This window comes from Biomphalaria glabrata, chromosome 5, assembly GCF_947242115.1.
Source record: "Biomphalaria glabrata chromosome 5, xgBioGlab47.1, whole genome shotgun sequence".
Lineage (NCBI taxonomy): Eukaryota > Metazoa > Mollusca > Gastropoda > Planorbidae > Biomphalaria > Biomphalaria glabrata.
The window spans coordinates 53,057,094-53,080,624 of record NC_074715.1 but is presented as its reverse complement, the minus strand read 5'-3'; the positions used below and the strand labels follow the sequence as shown (position 1 = coordinate 53,080,624).

Below are 23,531 nucleotides of genomic sequence, written 5' to 3'. Positions count from 1 at the left end.
CTGCTTCTTCTCTCAGCTTTTTGTGGGTTCATCGCTCTTTCACCCTGGCCACTCTTCTTTCCTCAAATCTTGAGACTCCGAGACTCACAGCTTCACTCCTTTAATGTCAGGTTTAAGATGGCAATAAATAAAAAATCCAGTCTTCACCATAACTCGAACCCAGCACCCCTGGTACGGAAGGCTAGCACTTTGCCACTCGGCCACCCCCGCTTTCTTAAAATAAGACAATACTGCTGAACAGAAATCAAGCAATTATTTTAAAAATTCAAACCAAATATTACCAAATAGATTACAATTATTTTTTTTCTCATTAAAAAAAAAAGATTTTTCAAATAAAGGGGTATATATAACAATAAAAATATTTTTTGTTGTTGTTAAAAATACATTAGATTCTTTCCAATAAGAAATGGGTTGTCAAATCGAGACTACATACTTGCTCCATATTGGAATTCACGTTTAGCACAGTAGAGAATGGTGTAAATTGTGTGAAGGGGTACATGCTCCAACACTTTACACAATACTTTGTGAAGCAATGCTGAATTAAATGAGGCAGCATCTGCTGACATGTACTTTAAGTTACGCAATTTAGGCGCCTACATCACCATGCCAACTTTAAAGATAGGATTGTTACGCAGTGCTTCCCTATGCGAATGATTGCGCCTTTCATGCAGGAACTTCAACTTGCTGTCCATTAGCTTGTCTGTATCAACCTCTATCAAAAGGAAATCACGTTCCGGAAATTCCCAAACGGAATTTAATCACACAAACGTTTTGTCAGCACCAAAAAACGCTTGCGCCAAAACAGTTCGCCGAAATGCCGCGTATTCCTTGCTGAAAACAGCCACAGACGAAAAGAAGCAATCTTACAGGGAAACTCCGATGGTTTTGACAATTTTTGATATAATATACGTTTTGATTTACAGATAATAAATATATTATTCTTTTTTTTTTTAAATTTGCAATAATAACTTAGTAATTGATGTTTTTCCAACGTAATTTTCCTGCGCATCCAAAACAGTCAGACTTTCCCCGGGTTTCTATGTGACGTCACAAATACGTTTAATTTAATCTGTTTACTTCTGTATAACGGGAGACCATACAGCAAAGTTTACATTCTCGTAAAAGAAATATATCTTCGTCTATGCAGTTAGATCTAGGATCTTGTAAGCAAAGAAAAAAATGCGTGTTAAAGGAGATTTACATGCTTGACTAACCACGGTAGTGTGTATCTTCTCGCCTGACCACTCAACACACAACAAACACTATCGCTTGGTTGTCTTGTCATGACCGACTACACGTAGTCTAGACTAGCCTTACACTGACCAGTTTGTTCGAATCAGTAAGACACACGATCTATTTACTTCTTGGGACAGGGAAAGGCTTAGATGATAATGTTACTTTTTTTCTCGAGTTGGTTATCCAATGCTTTTAGATCTATTTATTCAAGTATTTAGCGGTAAAGCGCTTGGCTTCCGAACCGGGAACCGGGGTTCAAATCCTGGTGAAGACTGTGATTTTTAATTTCGGGATCTTCGGGCGCCTCTGAGTCCACCCAACTCTAATGGGTACCTGACATTAGTTAGGGTAAAGCATAGGCGGTTCGTCGTTGTGCTGGCCACATGACACCATTGTTAACCGTAGGCCACAGAAAAAGATGACCTTTACATCATCTGCCCTATAGACCACAAGGTCTGAAAGGGGAACTTTACTTTAATTTATATATATATATAACTGTATAATAGCTCTGGACTTCACTAAGCCTAACAGCTACTGTAAGAATGAAGCGATACGATTGGTTAAATGTATTTTCTCTTTCAGTATTGTTGAGGGAAGTAACGTATGAAATAGCTTAAAACAAAATCTCAAAGAATCCCGTTTTTTTAGATGTCAAGAATTAACTGGCTAATTTATTAAATATAATTGTTTCTAAGCATTTAAATACAAAATGGTAAAATGTTTACTATTACAACTTTTCACGCAGAATTTAAATATGTCAATAACTCAAATTTGAAAAACGATCGGAGTTTCCCTTTAAATAGATTCCTTTCACATTCCATTACAAATAATTGCAAGCAAATAATGGATGCAACGGAATTAAAACATAACACATGTAGAATGTTTACTATTAACAATTGAAACTAAGTAGATTAGATAAGAACAGTGTTTCCCAAACTGTGTACCGCGGAACCATAGTGCTCCGCAAGACCTGAATAATTAACTAGTAGGCCTCGAGGTGAGTTAACCTCTTAACCTCTCTAAAATTAAGCAAAGTGTTCGGCTAGATACTCAGAATGTGCGAAGTGAAAAAGGTTTGGGAACCACTGGAACACAACATTGATAGAATGTACTCACGAATCCATAAAACTGAACAGTGTTTGAAAGTCGTTTTCAGCTCGTCCTAGTAAATTGATGTCTATTTCTGATTTCTTTTCCTCCTGATACGTAGACTATAAAGATAAAAGATTTTTAGACGTATAATCAGCTTTGTCTTATACACTGTCTGTCTATCTATCTATCTATCTATCTATCTATCTATCTATCTATCTATCTATCTATCTATCTATCTATCTATCTATCTATCTATCTATCTATCTATCTAACTAACTAACTAACTAACTAACTAACTATCTATCTATCTCTATTTATCTATCTATCTATCTATCTCTCTATCTATCTATCTCTCTATCTATCATCCATCTATCCATCCGTCCGTCCGTCGTCCATCCATCCATCCATCCATCCATCTATCTATCTATCTATCTATCTATCTATCTATCTATCTATCTATCTCTCTATCTATCTATCTCTCTATCTATCTATCTCTATCTATCTATCTATCTATCTATCTATCTATCTATCTATCTATCTATCTATCTATCTATCTATCTATCTATCTATCTATCTATCTATCATCCATCTATCCATCCGTCCGTCCGTCGTCCATCCATCCATCTATCTATCTCTCTCTCTATCTATCTATCTAACTATCTATCTATCTATCTATCTATCTATCTATCTATCTATCTATCTATCTATCTATCTATCTATCTAACTAACTAACTAACTAACTATCTTATCTATTTATATTTAATTCTTGGGCTTTATTGCATAGAAATGCCCGGAAGGATTCTGACACCCAGCCGCTCCTGCACACGAACGTATAGTATTCATCTTGTCACTGCCCCTGTCTTTCCAACTGCCCCCACGTTTTGCCCATCTACTAGGCATCTGAACTAATATCGGCGCTGTCACAGTGTTGAGTAAGGGTTATTAATTAGTTTAATAGTTGTTATCAATGCTCACCGATAGACTTGACAGAGACCAGACAAAGGTTAGGACAATGTCAGTTAGGTGTTTGTCTTGTAGAGAGACTGATATGTGGGTCGGGACAGACATTTGTAATGTTAGTTTAGGTGTAGGCTAGATACTCAGCCTATATAGAGAAGAGTTTGGGGCAGTCTGGGACACAGCGCCATGTAGTGTTAGCAGGGGCGTGTGTCGTGTGCTAGACGTTTTCTGGTGAACGACACATACAGACATTGGGAGCAAGTCGCCGAGGTTGGCTCGCGATCTTGGCTCCAAGAGGTGTGAGTTGTTTGCCAGAGACAACATGTTGGAACTAATTCTTAAGGACCAGGGTAAGAAGAAATGGTTTTTTTAGTTATATATCTAGATTTAGATGTTAGTTGATTATGAATAAATAGAATGGCGCTTTAGCTAGTTGCTAGCGATATTTTGATTATTTGTCTATTTAGAGTGACAGTCAAAGTGACATTCTGACGGTCAGAGACGGTAGATCTATATATGGTGTATCTTTGCCTGCTACGCAAGGGGATATCACTCTAGTATTGAGCGGACTGTGACGTTGGGTTCCAGGATTCGTGCAGAGACTAGAGAGAGAGAGAGAGAGAGAGAGAGAGAGAGAGAGACAAGAAAATGAGACAAGAGAAATGGAAAGTTCATCGTGACCTACAGCCAAGCATCAATGTCTATGTGATTATTAACTTTTAATTCTAGAATCACATGAGTTAAACTTTATAATAGTATTTTTATTAATAACTTCTTTGTTGTTCTTTTTACATATTAGACTGTCGTATTATATGTAACTATAAGTGTTAATTAAATATTAATTTTTCATATGCAAATTTGTGTCCAGAGATCATGATTTATATCATTATTGAGTATTGTGATGTGTGTGTGTGTTTTATCAGTTAAATTACATCAGTAAGAATCATCCTAGACGTATAGCCATCAAGAGCTGATATCAAGATCTTGACAGGCGCCATGTATTTCTGGGTCGTCCTCTTTTTATCTTTCCCTTTGGGATGCCAAGGGAAATGCTTGTCTTGCAATGTTGGATGCAGGCATACGAAGGTTGTGACCTATCCATCTCCAGCTTCTCTAAAGGATGTCTACTTCTATGAACTGCTGCTTTTTTCTTTGCCGAAGTTATTGTCTGATCATAGGACTATAAGAATTCTACTGAGGTTAATGGTTGTTATTTAAATTGTTAACACTTACCCCAGTGTTACTGTACTGACTCATCACACAGTCGCAATACAAGTCGTACCAATCAGTCTCATTGTAGTAATAATAATAATAGTTCCAACAGGAATCTGACCTAAATATAAAATAAAATGAGAAATGTCCTTTAGCTTCGCTCTAACTGTTTCGTTTTCAGTTAATGTTTTCTTTCCCTAAATTCTAATACTAGACCCGCAGTTCCCAAAGTGGCCCATACGGACCACCACGCGTCCAAGGTATCATTCAGGAGGTCTATTGATCATTGAAATTGACTTAGAGCAGGGGTTCTCAACCTGTGGGTCGCGATCCCCTTGGGGGGGTCGATTGACGATTAGCCAGGGGTCACCAAAGACCATCGAAAATATGGATAGTTATTATCTATTCTTCTATTGCTTTTTGTGTGTGTGTGTGTGGGGGGGTCGCGGCACAGTTGGGGATTGTAAAAAGGGGTCGCCGAGCATAAAAGGTTGAGAACCGCTGACTTAGAGGCTTATTAACAACGTTAGGGGGACCTCTAACCCTTTAATATAAAATACAAAAGTTGTGATTAGTGATACTGATTAGTGATACTGATTAGTGATACTGATTAGTGATACAGATTAGTGATACTGATTAGTGATACTGATTAGTGATACTGATTAGTGATACTGATTTTCGGGGGGTTGATACAATTCTGTGTAGGTGCAGTGGCTGAGTGATAAAGCGTTCACCTTCCGAACCAGGGGTCCCGGGTTAGAATCCTCGTAAAGACTGATTTTTATTCTCGGGGTCTATGGCATCTCTGAGTCTACCCAGCTCTAAATGGTACCTGACATTAGTTGGGGAAAAGTAAAGGCGGTGGTCGTTGTGTTGGCTATATGACACCCTCGTCAGCTGCGGGCCACAGAAATAGATAATCTTTACATTATCTGCCGCTTAGATCACAAGGTCTGAAAGGGGAATTTGACTTGAATACAATTCTGTATTTGTAGACTCTAGTTTTAGTGCTTAAGCGAGAGGACAATAGACTTCCGATAAGTTTGTTTATAGATTGCTCAGTAGGGAAATTCGTGCCTTGTTGTAGAAGAAATGATTTCATCAGCTTTATGATGTACACTTTACACTATAATGTACAAACGAGCTTTCAACATTAGAAAACTAATCAACTGAGCAACAAATGAAAACGACGAAATGACTTAATGCTAGAAGAATCTTCTCCTGAGTACTTAAAAGGATCACCATTTTACTTAAAAATGAAGCTCTTTTTTTTTTAAGCTAAAGTAAGATTTCTAAATCCTATTGATGCTGATGACGGCCGTATTCTTAGATGCTTGCGAACCTTGAACTCTGACTGCAGAACTAGGAATGGAACTGAGATGCTACAGAAAGATCCTTACAAAGACCGCATCACAAACGAAGAGCTTACAAACAGGATTAATAGGACCACACGGTTAATGAGGTTCCCATTACAGCTTGGCGAACTCACAGGTGCCCGAAAAAAAAAATTGAAATCACCAGGGATCGAATCCGAGACCTTCCGTTTCGGAAGCCAAGTGCTTTACCACTCAGCCATAGCGCCTCTAATCAGACACTATGATTTCAATTATTATCTCTTAAACAAGATGTTTTTAATGCATAATTTTCACAATATGCATTTATGTAGCTTTAAGTCTGTGGGCAATTTCGACATTAAAATGTGTCCATGAGTTAAAAAAAAATGTTTGGGAACCCATGTTCTAGAGCAGGGGTTCTCAACCTGTAAGTCGCGACCCCCTTGGGGGTCGATTGACCATTTACCAGGGGTCGCTTAAGACCATCGAAACTATGGATTGTTTTTGCCTACTCTTCTATAGCTGTATGTGTGTTTGTGTGTGTGTGTGTGGGGGGGGGGGGGTCGCGACAGAGTGGGAGATTATAAAAAGGGGTCGCCGAGCTTAAAAGGTTGAGAACCGCTGTTATAGAGCTTTGAATATACGATTGTTTTCCAATCTAGCGGAATAAAAAGTTGTTTATATCAGAGTTGTTGATATTCGATATCTAAATGTCCAGATATGGCATACACATTTTTTCAACAGTATAAAGATTTAACGTCAATGCAGCTAAAAAAAAAATAGTTGGCCAAGCCACGAAGCAAATATTCTAATCAAACAAAAAGTTTGTGAAATAGACAAGCACCTTATATAGACAAAATCTAGATTAATAGTCTAGCAAACATAAATTAATAGATTCGGGTACAGTGTTGCTTTCTTCAGCCCCTACAATACAAAGGCAGTGATTTTGTAAACTAAAGTTGAAGCAATGTTTAAAAAATAGACTTTGAAACTCATGGAATCTGCAGTTTGTTTATTAAATATATAGGCCTACATGGCTGGTTTAGCGAAAATTTTACCAGAAAGAAATGTCTTTATTCTTCAAAAACGTTTAATATTAGAAAAAGTTCATCTAATGCTATTTTTAAAGAGTTAATATTATACGTACCAGTAGTCAGTTGATACCGTTTCATCAAAGCTAAAAAAAAAAAAAAAAAAAACATTATAAAATTTACATTTTTTATTTTAACAAAAATATGTTGTTGTTTTTTTATATTTAGAAATAAAAAAGCAAAATTCTACATAAATAACTTAAACTAAAAAAGTTAATGAACAGAATAAATCCTTCTTTGGTGATGAGCGTAAGTGAAAACAAACATTAAGAATTACGACAGATGTAGGTTATTTGAATGGTAGGCCTAATCTACATATGTAATGTACATATTATTATTACAGACATTTCTTCAAAAAAGAAGATACAAATGTTCTACGCGTAGTTGTCAGTTAATCTAGTCGTGCGTGTTAATTACAGACTTTATATCTACAAAATCCCCAGAATGATTACGAAATGTTAACTTTACTATAAAACACGAAATGACTTCTGCTAGCATAAATAAAATTAATTATAAGATATTAAATTAAAAAAAAAGTATTTATTAATAAAAACTCTTATGCAATGGTAAGAACTTTGTAGTCTTTTATATAACGTTGTAATCCTATTGGCGACGCGATAGGGTTAACTGTGTGTGATCAGCTGACTTGTATGACACAGGCCAGAAAGACAGCTTAGTGTGGTAATGTCGAAGGGCAAGGGGCAGTGCTGGTATGAATGTTGCAGGTGAATATGACCCGGGTTATGGTCATCATAAGCCTGCGTGGACCAGAGACACAGAGAGTGTAAGGCAGTGCAGTTCAAGACAGGACAGCGAGGAGACCGGGACTGTTAGTCGGCCATTAAGTCGGTCCTGGCGGAGTCCTCAAGTGTTATGTACGAGTCCAGAAGAGATAGTGACAGTAGAGTTTAGTACGGTGATGTACAGTGTAGCATTTTTAGTTGTTGATGTGTGCCAATTGTCTAGAATTGGCTGTTATCTATTTGACCATTATTAATATACCAGATTATTTGGAGCTCTTGTCAGGTTCTTGTGTTGATGTGTTGTGTGTTTAGCGGTGTTTACAGAAGGCCTGATTAGGAGAGATCGTAACACTGGTGTCAGAAGTGGTATTTCCTATGGCTTCTGTAAAACTGCTAGATGAACTGAATCTGAAAGAACTGAAACAAGAGCTGAAATGGCGAGGACTGAAGTACTACGAAAAGAACAATGAAACTCTTAAAGAACGTCTCCGGTGCCATGGTGGATGAAGAGGAAGATCCGAACACGTACCTCTTTGAACTCAAACCAGATATCGTAGAGGTCATAAACCAGTTTAAACGAGAGATCTGTGCTATGATTAAAGACATTAGTACAGGTGCCATGCTTAGCAAGACAGATGAAACGCTGGGTACTTTGCTTAGCAAGACAGATGAATCGTTGGGTACTATGTTTAACAAGACAGATGAATCGCTGGGTACCATACTTAGCAAGACAGATGAATCGCTGGGTACCATACTTAGCAAGACAGATGAATCGCTGGGTACCATACTTAGCAGGACAGATGAATCGCTGGGTACCATACTTAACAAGACAGATGAATCGCTGTGTACCATACTTAACAAGACAGATGAATCGTTGGGTACTATGCTTAGCAAGACAGATGAATCGTTGGGTACTATGCTTAGCAAGACAGATGAATCGTTGGGTACTATGCTTAGCAAGACAGATGAATCGTTGGGTACTATGTTTAACAAGACAGATGAATCGCTGGGTACCATACTTAGCAAGACAGATGAATCGCTGGGTACCATACTTAGCAAGACAGATGAATCGCTGGGTACCATACTTAGCAGGACAGATGAATCGCTGGGTACCATACTTAACAAGACAGATGAATCGCTGTGTACCATACTTAACAAGACAGATGAATCGTTGGGTACTATGCTTAGCAAGACAGATGAATCGTTGGGTACTATGCTTAGCAAGACAGATGAATCGCTGGGTACCATGCTTAACAAGACAGATGAATCGCTGGGTACCATACTTAGCAAGACAGATGAATCGTTGGGTACTATGCTTAGCAAGACAGATGAATGGCTGGGTACCATACTTAGCAAGACAGATGAATCGTTGGGTACTATGCTTAACAAGACAGATGAATCGCTGGGAACCATGCTTAGCAAGACAGATGAATCGTTGGGTACTCTGCTTAGCAAGACAGATGAATCGTTGGGTACTATGCTTAGCAAGACAGATGAATTAGCAATTGTTCCTTTAACTGGCTTGAGATCTACATCAATGCAATGACTTACTTTAACTCATTGTAACTGTTCGCTTCCACTATCTGTTGGCTCTTGTTCTTAATGTCAGCCAACAAGCTATGAATTTCATTAGAAGCATTTCTTGTCTGGGGGATAGAGACAAAGTTAAAGTGGATTTTTAGCGGAGTAAATATACATATACATATAAATAAATGGATTAAACAGACATACAGACGGACAGAAAGACAGACAAACGGAGGGACAGACATAATGACAGCTGCTGACATAGAAATGTGGAGGGTTTTGGTTCCGCAACTAGTCACAGCACACATACGACGAAAGTCAAGGGACCAATGATGATCTTGATGTAATATAATTGTGTATATCTGAACATTTTTTTAGTTCTAAATATAATTGTGTATATCTGAACATTTTTTTTAGTTCTAAATATAATTGTGTATATCTGAACATTTTTTTTAGTTCTAAATATAATTGTATATCTGAACATTTTTTTAGTTCTAAATATAATTGTGTATATCTGAACATTTTTTTAGTTCTAAATATAATTGTGTATATCTGAACATTTTTTTAGTTCTAAATATAATTGTGTATATCTGAACATTTTTTTTAGTTCTAAATATAATTGTGTATATCTGAACATTTTTTTAGTTCTAAATATAATTGTGTATATCTGAACATTTTTTTAGTTCTAAATATAATTGTGTATATCTGAACATTTTTTTTAGTTCTAAATATAATTGTGTATATCTGAACATTTTTTTAGTTCTAAATATAATTGTATATCTGAACATTTTTTTAGTTCTAAATATAATTGTGTATATCTGAACATTTTTTTTAGTTCTAAATATAATTGTGTATATCTGAACATTTTTTTAGTTCTAAATATAATTGTATATCTGAACATTTTTTTAGTTCTAAATATAATTGTGTATATCTGAACATTTTTTTTTAGTTCTAAATATAATTGTGTATATCTAAACATTTTTTTTGGTTCTAAATATAATTGTGTATATCTGAACATTTTTTTAGTTCTAAATATATATTTGTGTATATCTAAACATTTTTTTTAGTTCTAAATATAATTGTGTATATCTGAACATTTTTTTTAGTTCTAAATATAATTGTGTATATCTGAACATTTTTTTTAGTTCTAAATATAATTGTGTATATCTGAACATTTTTTTTAGTTCTAAATATAATTGTATATCTGAACATTTTTTTTAGTTCTAAATATAATTGTGTATATCTGAACATTTTTTTAGTTCTAAATATAATTGTGTATATCTGAACATTTTTTTTTAGTTCTAAATATAATTGTATATCTGAACATTTTTTTAGTTCTAAATATAATTGTGTATATCTGAACATTTTTTTTAGTTCTAAATATAATTGTGTATATCTGAACATTTTTTTTAGTTCTAAATATAATTGTATATCTGAACATTTTTTTAGTTCTAAATATAATTGTGTATATCTGAACATTTTTTTTAGTTCTAAATATAATTGTGTATATCTAAACATTTTTTTTAGTTCTAAATATAATTGTGTATATCTGAACATTTTTTTTAGTTCTAAATATAATTGTGTATATCTAAACATTTTTTTAGTTCTAAATATAATTGTGTATATCTAAACATTTTTTTAGTTCTAAATATAATTGTGTATATCTAAACATTTTTTTAGTTCTAAATATAATTGTGTATATCTGAACATTTTTTTTTAGTTCTAAATATAATTGTGTATATCTGAACATTTTTTTTAGTTCTAAATATAATTGTGTATATCTGCAAAATTTTTTTAGTTCTAAATATAATTGTGTATATCTGCAAAAAAAATTTAGTTCTAAATATAATTGTGTAGATCTGAACATTTTTTAGTTCCAAATATAATTGTGTATATCTGAATTTTTTTTAGTTCTAAATATAATTGTGTAGATCTGAACATTTGTTAGTTCCAAATATAATTGTGTATATCTAAAAAGAAAAATTTAGTTCTAAATATAATTGTGTAGATCTGAATATTTTTTAGTTCGAAATATAATTGTGTATATCTAAAAAGAAAATTTAGTTCTAAATATAATTGTGTAGATCTGAACATTTTTTAGTTACAAATATAATTGTGTATATCTGATATTTTTTTTGGCTCCAAATATAATTGTGTATATGTGAAAATCTTTTTTAGCTCCAAATATAATTGTGTATATCTGAAAATTTTTTTTAGTTCCAAATATAATCGTATATATCTAAACAATTTTTTTAGTTATAAATATAATTGTGTATGTCAGAACATTTAATGCCTAAATATAATTGTGTATGTCTTAACATTTTTGTAAATGTCTGAATACGATTGTGTATGACTTTGTGTACACGTGACATTTATTACCATTGAACTTCTCATTATGTTGGTGTTACAAACGGTGACTGCTGGGAACTGCAAGCTGCTGAAACTCATGTCTATCTCCGCGTGTTTGTCGTATCTTAAATATCTGTCGAACAGACTGAAAACAGAAATACACATCGACCATTTAGATACGTCTACAGTTTTAAAGTGGTCGCTTAATAAAGGATTGAAATAGAGAAAGCTCAACTTTTTATAAACCCTAATTTTGTTTAGGCTGAAGAGGAATCGACTGCTTCTTGTCTTTTGAACAATTTCTACTATAAGCTTGCATTATTATTATTATTATTATTATGATTATTATAGCTGTTATATAGCGCTACTTTCATGCTTATAGCATGCTCAGAGCGCTTTTGGTCCAATCTCATTTGTGGACCAGTGATGGGGAGGGGATATCTAGGAGTTGGTTTTCCGTGCTGCCTTTAGGCGCTCAGTAAACACTACTCTGCCCCAGTCGGGTGTCGAACCTCGAGCACCCTTCTAGGTAGCCAAGCCAAGCGCACTTGGCCTCTCGACCACCCTTCCCACCCCTTTCAATTTATACGTTCAAAAAAATCAAAAACTTAAAAATTGCCTGAAAAACGTCACCAACGACTATCCTCAAAATTCGAATGTTTATGCACAACTTTGGGGGGGGGGACTCCTTAATTGACCACCCAGTGAAAGCTCTGGTTTAAAATTTGTTTAAAAATATAAAAATCTTTAAAATTCTATATGGCCGACTTTTATTTTCTTTTATTACGGGTTGGAGAATCTTGAAGGTTGGTATGACAAAAAAAAATATATTCATCAGTACTTTTGTTAACAAACTAATTCCTGTACTCGTGTGTAGGCTATCACCTTTGAAAAGTAAAAGTGATGGGAAGACCACATCAAAGAATGGACAGGTATGTCATTGAGTGATACTCTATTGAAGACAAATGACAGAGAGGAATGGAAAAAGACGGTGGAAAGATCTTTGTTGTAAAATGTTTTACATGTTTCGGATGTTCCTTCAGAGTTGAAGATAGTTTACTTCCTAGTCCAAACCTCCCGCAGGACGACGGGGGATGGGAGCGGGCAGGGTTTGAACCCTCGACCGTCGATAAATACGAACAACAGTCCAGCGCGCAAACCGCACGACCAGGCAGCCTTGTGTGGCGCCCCAGCTGTTCAACAGACTAAGGGATAGGTGAAGGTGATTATCTTTATACCCGATTCATTATCGACTTCATACAAACAATAGTGCCGTACCGCTTTATATATGTACATCTTTGTAAAAGTAAACTATATTTCAATGGTGCCTGTGGGCCCACATGATCAATAGGCCTAGCTAAAACTCACAGCTGCAACATGGTTCCAGAACTACCCACAAGGGCCACAACTTACGTGTATAAGTGAAATACCATGGCGCCAATGGCTGCAGCAAGCAGAAAGCTCCATATCGCCTTCAGGGTTGGAGAACTTGCAGCTTCAATTAAAGGGACACCATTCATCGAGGCAACGCGAGCGTAGTCAGAAAATATCTCGCCAAAGCTTGGTTTCGTTTCCTCACATTTGACGTCGTCGATTTGATTATTTATAACTTCTACAGGAGTCACCTGCAAAATTAAAAGTCGAAACTAGTAAAGAAGTGGATAAATCCATTATTTACGACGTATTTGAGTAATATTCAGAATCGCTATCCACTTGGGTGAACATCTTTTCGGTGAATACGGTGTAGTAAATGTTTGAGATGTTCCTTCAGAGTTGAAGATAGTTTTACATCCTAGTCAGAATCTCCCACAGGACGACGGAGGATGGCAGAAGGAAAGGTAAAAACCCAAGAACATGGAAACGACCGAATGACATTCCAACGCACATACCGCACGACCAGGCACAAAACTGCACGAACAACGAAAAGGCACAAACTGCACGAACAACGAACAGACACAAACAGCACAAACAGGCACAAACAGCACAAACAGGCACAAACTGCACAAACAGACACAAACTGCACGAACAGACACAAACTGCACAAACAGACACAAACTGCACAAACAGACACAAACTGCACAAACAGACACAAACAGCACAAACAGGCACAAACTGCACAAACAGACACAAACTGCACAAACAGACACAAACAGCACAAACAGGCACAAACAGACACAAACTGCACGAACAGACACAAACTGCACGAACAGACACAAACTGCACGAACAGACACAAACTGCACGAACAGACACAAACTGCACGAATAGACACAAACTGCACGAATAGACACAAACTGCACGAACAGACACAAACTGCACGAACAGACAAATTTGACTTGATAAGAACATAAAATAAATTTGAGTAAACTAAAAGTTCAGCTTTTATACTCTGTATAATAATAGTATTAAAAATTCGTGGATAAGCAAAAACTCGCTGAAACTCAAAGTGGGCTGTTAAGTCCGAAGTATGCTTTGAAAATCCGATGAAACCCAAGACAGGAAATCAGCTAATACTACAATAGACCTCACGTCACGTGACGTAGAGTTTTAATAAAAATCATTTAATAACAATAATTAGTTTAAATAGTCTCATACTTGCTTCACTTTGATCACCTTCATCGTGGGGCCCTTAAAAATATTTTTTTTTGATATGTAGAATATAAATCCTTATTTTTTTTAGAAATTCACACAACGCACTGCTTAGAAAAATGAAAGCACTCTAACATCGGGACATTGTGCTTTGTTCACTTTTTGTTGTCCAGCGTAGCCATGAACTGTAAGTGGCAATGAAATATTTATAAGCGGCTATTTGATACCTGCCTTTCTGTTCATATAAATAATATAAAAAGGTATAGGCTACTATGTCATTTAGGGGCTGGTGCATTGACTTTAAAAGACGTAAACTTGTTAGAACTAGTTTTTTTTAGATCAATACAATATTAATGATTCAATGACTTCGGAAACAAAGCGAGCCGGAAAAGGCAACGCCATACGTGGAAGTTATAGTGGCAACACATAGAAAACAATGAACCAGCTACAGGGGTTCTCAACCTGTGGATCGCGACCCCCTTGCGGGTCGATTGACGATTTGCCAGGGGTCGCCAAAGACCACCGAAAAAGTCTGTTCTTCTATTGCTGTATGTGTGTGAGCGGGGAGGGGGGTCGCTGCAGAGTGTGGGGATTGTAATTAGGGGTCGCCGAGCTTAAAAGGTTGAGAAACGCTGAGCTATACGGTGTCAGATTAACGCACACTCCTAGAAAACAAAACAACGGACAGTGTCACATTAAAAATGCAGCTATCTGCTGAAAATTTTTCAGTCATAAAGTGCGTACATTTTGGATGTTACATTTTACGCGAAATTTTTTGGTAAATGTTTTTATTCATAGTCGTACAGAATGTTAATTGATGGTATCTTTAAAAAATTGATTTATACTATAGACTCTAGACTTACAAAAATAATGGCAATATATAGGTTATGCAAAAAAATTAAGACCAAATAAATACATCTAAAAATTACCTTAAGGTTGACATTATAACCCTGTTCTACATTGTACTAAAATTGATACAGGGGCATATAATCTAATTATATACCGTTATACGCGGCCGTGTAGTGTAAACATTTAGTCTACTGAGTGGAATGGGTCTACGCAATCCATATTCACCTTTGAAATACTTAACTAAGAATGGATGCTCAGAGTATTTAATGGATAGAACCCCGGCAGACGACAACTTTGCTGGCCTGGCTCTACGTAATGAACGTTTGGTCATTGTGCTGTTCACATGACACCCTGATCGTTAACCGTTGGCCAAAAAAAAATAATAGTTGACCTTAACATCGTCTGCTCTATAGATCAAAGTGGAACTTTTTTTAGTATAGGGGGATGTAACTCGTTCTATTTTATAACAGTAGCAGACGAGAGATGCTAGTATAATTTAAGAGTAGAGTAGAGTATTACATATAAAGTATTTGATCAAAACAATCACAATGTATCAAGTGTTGTTGTTGTTGTTGTTGGTCTTTTTGTTATCGTTGTTCTTGTTGTTCTTTTTATTATCGTTGTTCTTGTTGTTCTTTTTGTTATCGTTGTTCTTGTTGTTCTTTTTGTTATCGTTGTTGTTGTTCTTTTTGTTATCGTTGTTCTTGTTGTTCTTTTTGTTGTTGTTGTTGTTGTTGTTCTTTTTGTTATCGTTGTTCTTGTTGTTCTTTTTGTTATCGTTGTTGTTGTTGTTCTTTTTGTTATCGTTGTTGTTGTTGTTCTTTTTGTTATCGTTGTTGTTGTTGTTGTTGTTCTTTTTGTTATCGTTGTTCTTGTTGTTCTTTTTGTTATCGTTGTTCTTGTTGTTCTTGTTGTTCTTGTCGTTGCTGCTTGATGACAGTGCTGGCTGAACAAATGTAACAGGTTCGACTTAACTTTTTTTTTTTGTTATTTGCTAGTATTTGATATAATTACATTTGGCATTGGCGAGTTAAATGACTTAAATGTCTAATCTTTATGGTAATTATTTTACTTGCCGTTAAATAGATTCTCAATATTTCGTTCCACTGTAGCGTTGTTTAATTTAAAATTCTTGTTTACCTTTCTTAAATGTTTATTTCAATGAGAACTATAGAACCTCTTGAGATTCAATTGTTCGTATTGTCCATTTGCTTAGCGTTTGTCTAAATTAGAGATGTAGTCTTATTCCAGGTCCCGGAAATTAAGAATTAGAGAAGGTCTTTAAAACTATGTATGGTCCAACCTTTCGATGTAGTAGTGACATACTTTTGAGGTTATTTCCTGAACGGGCCGACAACTCGGGTCGATGTTTGAACTTAGTTTTCTCCTCTTTGTCATTAGATCAGTTTTCATGCTGGACTACAGTGTTTCCTAAAACTTTTTCATTAACGGAACACTTTGCACAATCTTGAGTATTTAAGGGAGCACTTTGCACAATCTTGAGTATTTAACGGAACACTTTGCACAATCTGAGTATTTAACGGAACACTTTGCACAATCTGAGTATTTAAAGGAACACTTTGCACAATCTGAGCATTTAACGGAACACTTTGCACAATCTGAGTATTTAACGGAGCACTTTGCACAATCTGAGTATTTAACGGAACACTTTGCACAATCTGAGTATTTAACGGAACACTTTGCACAATATGAGTATTTAACGGAACACTTTGCACAATCTGAGTATTTAACGGAACACTTTGCACAATCTGAGTATTTAACGGAACACTTTGCACAATCTGAGTATTTAACAAACACTTCGCACAATCTGAGTATTTAACGGAACACTTTGCACAATCTGAGTATTTAACGGAACATTTTGCACATTCTGAGTATTACGCGGAACACTTCGTACAATCTGTGAAATTAACGGAACAATTCTCAAATCTGAGAATTTAGCGGAGCACTTTGCTTATCTTTTTAGACAGATTGATTCACGTGGTGGCCTGCTAGTGGATTATTACAGTAGCTGGTTGAACACCTATTCAGGCCTCGGGGAACACTAGGATTCCTCGTAAGACAATTAAGGAATTACTGCTCTGTTGGTCGAACAAAAACGTGGCCTAAAAATATATAAAGACAAAAGTAGTCCGTGAGGTCGTTTAGAGAATGATTGTTCAATCTTCCATTGTGATAATAACGAGGGATAAGGATATGTAAGATTGTGTCATTATGTAAAAGCTGGGAGAGATGTTCATAAACTTTAGGTAACAAAAAAAGCTCAAAGAATTTTTTGATACATTTAATATGAACAACATTTCATACCATACACTGCACGTATATGTACGTAAATAAGAACACGGTACAAAGATAGTCTGTGTTGAAAAACAAACTCAGAACGAGGCCCCCGAGGTGGTCCAATCAGGCAAGTAAAAAGGCAGGTCTCCATATTTTCATCAAGGATGTCAAAAACTATGAACTCCTTTACTATGACAACCACAACCCTATCTTCGATAATAAGACAGAGGAGACGGGTAAGTGTCCTTTGTCGGAATCAAACGAAATTAACCAGTAATTAATTTATTAATAAGTTATTTTTTTATTGATTAAAGTATTGTCTTTGCCAATGAATAATTGTGCAAAGTTTCAACTTGATCCTAGATTGGGTGTGGGAGAAATAACGTGTTCAAAATTTTTACCAGACAGACAAATTGACAGACAGACAGAGTGAGTTAATATAAGCTTTGCAGTGCGTGGAACAGGGCTTAGAACATATTTCTTAGTGTTAGACGTTTCAAAACTTTCCTACAAAAAAAAAATGTTTTATCCAACTTCCAGCTGGGTGGCAGGGTTCGAATAGGCTCTGTGTGTGTGTGTGGGGGGGAGGGGGTCGGTTTAGGGAGCGCACTTTTTAGCACTACAAAACCTAATTTTCTAAGCTCATGGGTTTATGGGCACACATTTATTTCAATGTGGAGGAAACACTAGACTTTCATTTTAGGACTTCGGATTTATTTGAAAACAAAAAGGCAACTAACTGCCCCTAATAGAGTAGGGTTGATACGAAGATCTACTTCCACAAGTTTAGATAGACAGGATGGCTGCCTGGTCGTGCGGTTTGCGCGCTGGACTGTCGTTCAGATTTATCGATGGTCCAGGGTTCAAACCCTGCCCGCTCCCATCCCCCGTCGTCCTGCGGGAGGTTTGGACTAGGAAGTAATCTATCTTCAACTCTGAAGGAACATCCGAAACATGTCAAACACTTTACAAACATAGTGTTAAAACCAGGGCTTTTTTTGTGACGGTACGCACCGGTACGGCGTACCGGTACCTTTTTGAATGTGGGGAAAAAATTATTACTTTTCTTGTATTTTAACGTATATTATTAATTTATTAGTAGATAAAAGTTAGACAATCCATCATTGAAATTAATTACCTAATCAGTACCGGCACCTATTTTTTACAAAAAAAAAAAAAAAGCACAGGTTAAAACTATAGTTTTATTCTTTTTTTTTTTATTTACTCGACAGGTTAGACATTCAGTTAGCGTCCTTGACGTTTCGACTATCGTAAAGACATCTCCAAATAGACGTAGTGTGATAACTTTATAATTAAACTTGAAGGACTGATTATAATAACACTAAATCAAATGGATGGATGCCTGGTCGCACAAGATTTGAACTATCGTTTGATTATTATTATTATTATAGCTTTTATATAGCGCTACTTATAGCATGCTCAGAGCGCTTTGGTCCAATCTCATTTGTGGACCGGTGTGGGGGGGAGGGGGTATCTAGGAGTTGGTTTTCCGTGCTACCTTTAGGCGCTCAGTAAACACAACTCTGCCCGAGTCGGGAGTCGAACCTCGAGCCCCCCTTCTAGGTAGCCAAGACAAGCCAAGTTCAAGCGCACTTGGCCTCTCGACCACCCTTCCCACCATAGTTGATACCCGCAACTATCTCCCCCCCCCCCTTACTTCGAGACGAGTAGGTTAGAGTGTAATAACCTTCAAATGTGAAGGATCGTGCAGACCAATCAAAACGATAGTACAATAATATACTAATATGTGCTATTTGCCAAACTATATAAAATTGGTGAAATGTTTGATTGTAAGAGTACAACGCTGACTAAAACGATATTAAAAATAGATTATTGGAAATCCCCTTACAAACTTAAGCCTATGCTTTAGTATTTATTCTTACCTGTTTTAATTTATGAATGATACTCACTGTGTTAAAAGAGTCTGCCAGGGGAGTCTTTCAATCCACAGTTTCACCATGTCAGGATAACTTTGAAAAGATGGTACAAAAGTTGCAGTGTGATTTCCATAACGAATATTAGTAATGTTAGATATAAAGCGTGCATAGTCCTGATACTATCGATAGTTAAACACAGACATCAACATGTAATAGAAAGTTATATTTGTAAAGTCAAACTACGCTTACACTTAGTATTCTTATTCTATTCAAAGAATTAACTAAGATCTTACCTCAAAAGTCATACAGTGACACTTGAAAGCGTTGAGTTTCTTTATGTAGATAATGCAAAATTAAAATAATCGAAAACTCGATACAAAACGGTAAAATCGGTTAAAAAGAAACAAAAAAACTTGACACTTTATGGAAGAAATGACTTACACAATCTGTTAACATATAAAGAATCGTTGTAAATCGTTGTAAATCGTTGTAAATTAATGTTAGTGTGTAGTTCTTTATCATGACTCAGCGACACAAAATAATCTTTTTTTTTTTGTTGTAATTGGAATGAGCTTTATAATTTTTTTTTTTTATTAAAACATTAAGGATGTAGAGAAAGATGACATCATTTTAGGGAAAGTTATAGTTAACACGGACTCAAAATCTGTACTACAGGCTTTGCAAAGCCCTGGACCATGGCCCCTAAATATCGACACTGTCATCATGACCTCACACAACTTAAAGCAACGCTATGGCACCACTGTAATAATGCAGTGGGTACCGAGTCACATAGGTGTGACTGGCAACACTATTGCAGACTCCTTGGCCCACCAGGGAGGGAAAACACCACCCACCGATTAGGCTGCGAGTCTTTATCATGCTCTGGCTATAATTCAAAAAATTAGAAATGAAAGAGTGGTTTAAGGGCTGGGACAAGTCCCAAAAATCCCGTGGAGTCTGGGAGCGCATGAGGCGCCCTGACCGCACTTCCCCGTGGAGGAGGCTATCCAGGCCTGAGCAAGCTATTATTGCACAGTGCAGGACAGGCCATCGTCCTGTTGGTTTATATTTCTCACGGCTATGGCCAAATTTTGATTCACGGTGCCCCCGCTACGGGGAAGAAGAGGAAACCGTGCCTCATATTCTTTTTGACTGCCCCGGACTTGCTGATCTCCCCCCTGTCTTGGTGATCTTCCCCTGACTTGCTGATCTCCGTCTCGACAGGTCTGGGAAACCCGAAATTCTCGACCTGTATGGTGACATGTATGCTTTACGCAAGACAGCAGGGTTTCTGTCCAGGGCTTTTGCAAGAGAGGATTTAAGGGCAGGGGAAACACTCAAAAATGATAGATTTGGAAAAAAAAATCGATTTTTAGTTTTTACATGTTTCAAATAGTTCAACATGTTTTGCACGTATTTTACTTAATGATAACATTGAAAAATAATATTTAATATGTAAAAAATGCATTTAATAATGGTCACCTTTTCATAATAAGAGCTGAAAATGACCAAAATACCCATTGTTTTTACTTGATTTTGGTAAACAATAATTAAAGGGAGCCCGCCATGTTTGGCCTCATTGGAAAGCTTGTCCTTTTTTCTCTAAGGTCAGACTATAAAAAGACATCCAATGAAAAATAATTATTTAAGTCTGAACATTCTTCCCTCCTATATAAATGCGTTTCTTGGCTATAAAAAGAACTGCCAAGACCTACATATCTTCTGTTTACAAACACGAATAATACGATTGGTTCGAAATGATCACATGATGTTTTTTATCTTATACCATTGGTTGTCAATGGACGCTTTACCACAGCTGAAATGAACACATTAGCCCTTTGTAGATTAGATTCTATAACTTTGCTTAATTCTTTTTAAATTTTTAGATCTAATAATTTCTCAGATCAAATAATGTTTTAAAAGGAATCATGTGAATTTCGTAGATCTACATATTAACATTGGTTTAAACAAGGAAATTACGCTGGCAATAGATCCAAAAGAGTCTCAAGTCCGAGTCTCAATAGAATAGTCTAGATGATACTAGAGTCTAGGTCTAGATCTACTTGACTTGATCTAGATCTATTCTAACACTTTAAACTTTAACAGAATGATAATCTAACTAATCTAAGCATTGGAAGTTCAAGATGAAAGCAACAATCTAGAAGTAGACATATTATAGAGATCTAGACTTATTCTAGAGGATCTAGATCTAGAACTAAACTATATGGATTTAGACTAAAACTAGGACTATACTGGGCTACTGGGTATAAAATGTAATGTAATGTAAATCTAGTTCTCAATTGAGATTTATATATCTTAGACTCTAATTAAGTTAATATAACTATTCTAAGATAAGATAAATCTAATGTAGATATAGATCTAATAGGACTGAATATATATAACTTTACATAATATCTTACTTAGATCAAAATCAACAGTATATAGTATATATACGGTTATACTACTATATTATCTATAGTATATACTGTAGTTCTGGAGTCTAGTCAATCTAGATCTAGAGAACCTAATCTAGTTATAATAAATAAATCTATAAAGATATCTATTAAGTTGTTGCACACAAAGATAAAAGACATACATTTAAAAAAAACAACATTTGCTGTAGATGTAAATAATGATTGAGGCACAAAACTAACCGAATTCAATTCTTTTTTTTTTTAAAGCTTCACATTTCTATTGACTTCATCAGTCAATTGTTAATTTATTGTTCTACTGATATAAATGTACAGCACTTTCCATAAGGATTCTTATTGAAATTATAAGAGGAATGTTTCGCAGAAATATTTAGATGGTTACGTCGACGACAACTTGTCGTTTATTGAACCACACCAGATTTCGCAAACATATTTCGCAACATATTTGACTGAACTATGTGACTTACAGATTCAAACCTTCTTTGCAGTCTTTAGAAAGATTGCAAAACAAAAGAAAATAAAAAGTTTAAATAATTGAAGCAAAGTACAAATTCATTGTGTCGAAAAGGTTGTCTTTCGGCTCAGCTAATCTCAGCTTTCGAAATAAGTTCTTGGTCTTTTTTATTTAGCAGTACTTTGGGTAACTTTGAAAACATCAGAACAATACTTTGTAAGGCTTGAAAATAATGAAGATAAAATAAAGCTCTCAAGCTCTTAGTAGTGTTTATATTAAGTGTTTATGGATCATCAGTGCAAGACATTAATTATGAAAACATAATAGTTCATTGTTATTAACTTTACTATAAGGCTGGACAATTTTTTTTATTCTATAAGATACCTTATTAATTGTTTTTATATAATATCTAATAATATTGCATTTCATTTCAATACATATATTATACCTTTATAAGAAAAAGAAAAAAAGTCATTCCATTAATTTCATTAAAAAATGTAAGTTTTATGTACTTCATTGACAAAGTTTTTACTTTATAACTTTTTTAGTTTTCATTGAACATGAATGAAATTTTCACATATTATAACCCTAATATGTCTTAAAAATAATAGCTATAGTTTTTAAAATTTATTATTATAGTTTTTGAGATATTTTTAATTTTCTTAGTTTTTTTATGTTTTCTCAAAATCGCGTTTTTTCATACTATTTTTGCTAAAAACTTTTTTATTTATTGCTCTATTCAAATGATTTTTTCTACACTTATTTAGTTTATATATTACAATAGAAGTATTAGATCACTTTTTTGATAATTGGGGTTATGTTCAAAATTTTTGCACTTTTCTTGTTAAAAAACACTTGTCTGTATAGACAGGGCAGGAAAAAAATTATTAAAAAAAAAATATTCAAAAATTAAAAAATGTAATCTGATACTTCAATAGCAATTATATTTGCCTACATTCCTGCAAATTTTCAAAAGAAAATAATAAGAAATGCACAATTAGATAGCTTTTTTATAAGAGTATGTTTACAAAACAAAATGGCCGCCGTTGCCATAGCAACAACATTTTCAAACTTTTTTTTCTAGATTTTTGATAGGGTACTCATATATAACATTACTGTATAATATCATTAGATTTGAAGCACAAATAAAAAATTTGGTCTCTAAGTGTTTCCCCTACCCTTAAGCCTCTCAAGCCCTCACTCAAATGGAGTTTGATGATGATGATAGTAAACATTAAGTTGTTGAACAAATAACAGAAAGCATTGTTTTCAAAAAGTTACGGACCGGGCACTTTATATAAAGCAGCGGTTCTCAACCTTTTATGCTCAGCGACCCCTTTTTACAATCCCCCACTCTGCCGCGACCCACCTTTCCCCCCACACACACATACAGCAATACATATTTTCGATGGTCTTAGGTGACCCCTGGCTAATCGTCAATCGACCCCCAAGGGAGTCGCGACCCACAGGT

The 23,531-nt window shown here is 35.3% G+C and overlaps 2 protein-coding genes across 5 annotated transcripts in view; both read right to left on the bottom strand.

The window, feature by feature from the left end:
• LOC106078503 (degenerin mec-10-like) overlaps positions 1-19,572 on the bottom strand; it is a 31,205-nt gene extending 11,633 nt beyond the window's left edge. Inside the window, exons 1-7 of one of the 3 annotated variants that reach the window (XR_008778089.1) lie at positions 14,136-14,358; positions 12,955-13,166; positions 11,572-11,686; positions 9,220-9,314; positions 6,982-7,011; positions 4,522-4,621; positions 2,353-2,447 (exon numbers count right to left, since the gene is read on the bottom strand). Coding sequence is in view for 2 of the 3 variants with exons in the window: in XM_056030471.1 (XP_055886446.1) it covers positions 2,353-2,447; positions 4,522-4,621; positions 6,982-7,011; positions 9,220-9,314; positions 11,572-11,686; positions 12,955-13,166; positions 14,136-14,159 (671 nt within the window). In the remaining variant the exon portion in view is untranslated. Of the gene's footprint in view, positions 1-2,352; positions 2,448-4,521; positions 4,622-6,981; positions 7,012-9,219; positions 9,315-11,571; positions 11,687-12,954; positions 13,167-14,135; positions 14,359-19,207 lie in introns of those variants that run through there. The other 2 variants (XM_056030472.1, XM_056030471.1) reach the window with 2 other exon arrangements.
• Positions 19,211-23,531, bottom strand: part of LOC106067170 (uncharacterized) — a 30,768-nt gene continuing 26,447 nt past the window's right edge. The window contains exons 9-10 of one of the 2 annotated variants that reach the window (XM_056030474.1): positions 19,468-19,506; positions 19,211-19,267 (exon numbers count right to left, since the gene is read on the bottom strand). In XM_056030474.1, coding sequence (XP_055886449.1) covers positions 19,469-19,506 — 38 coding nt within the window. In that variant the 3' untranslated portion in view covers positions 19,211-19,267; position 19,468. The remainder of the gene's footprint in view (positions 19,268-19,467; positions 19,507-23,531) is intronic. The other variant, XM_056030473.1, reaches the window with a different exon arrangement.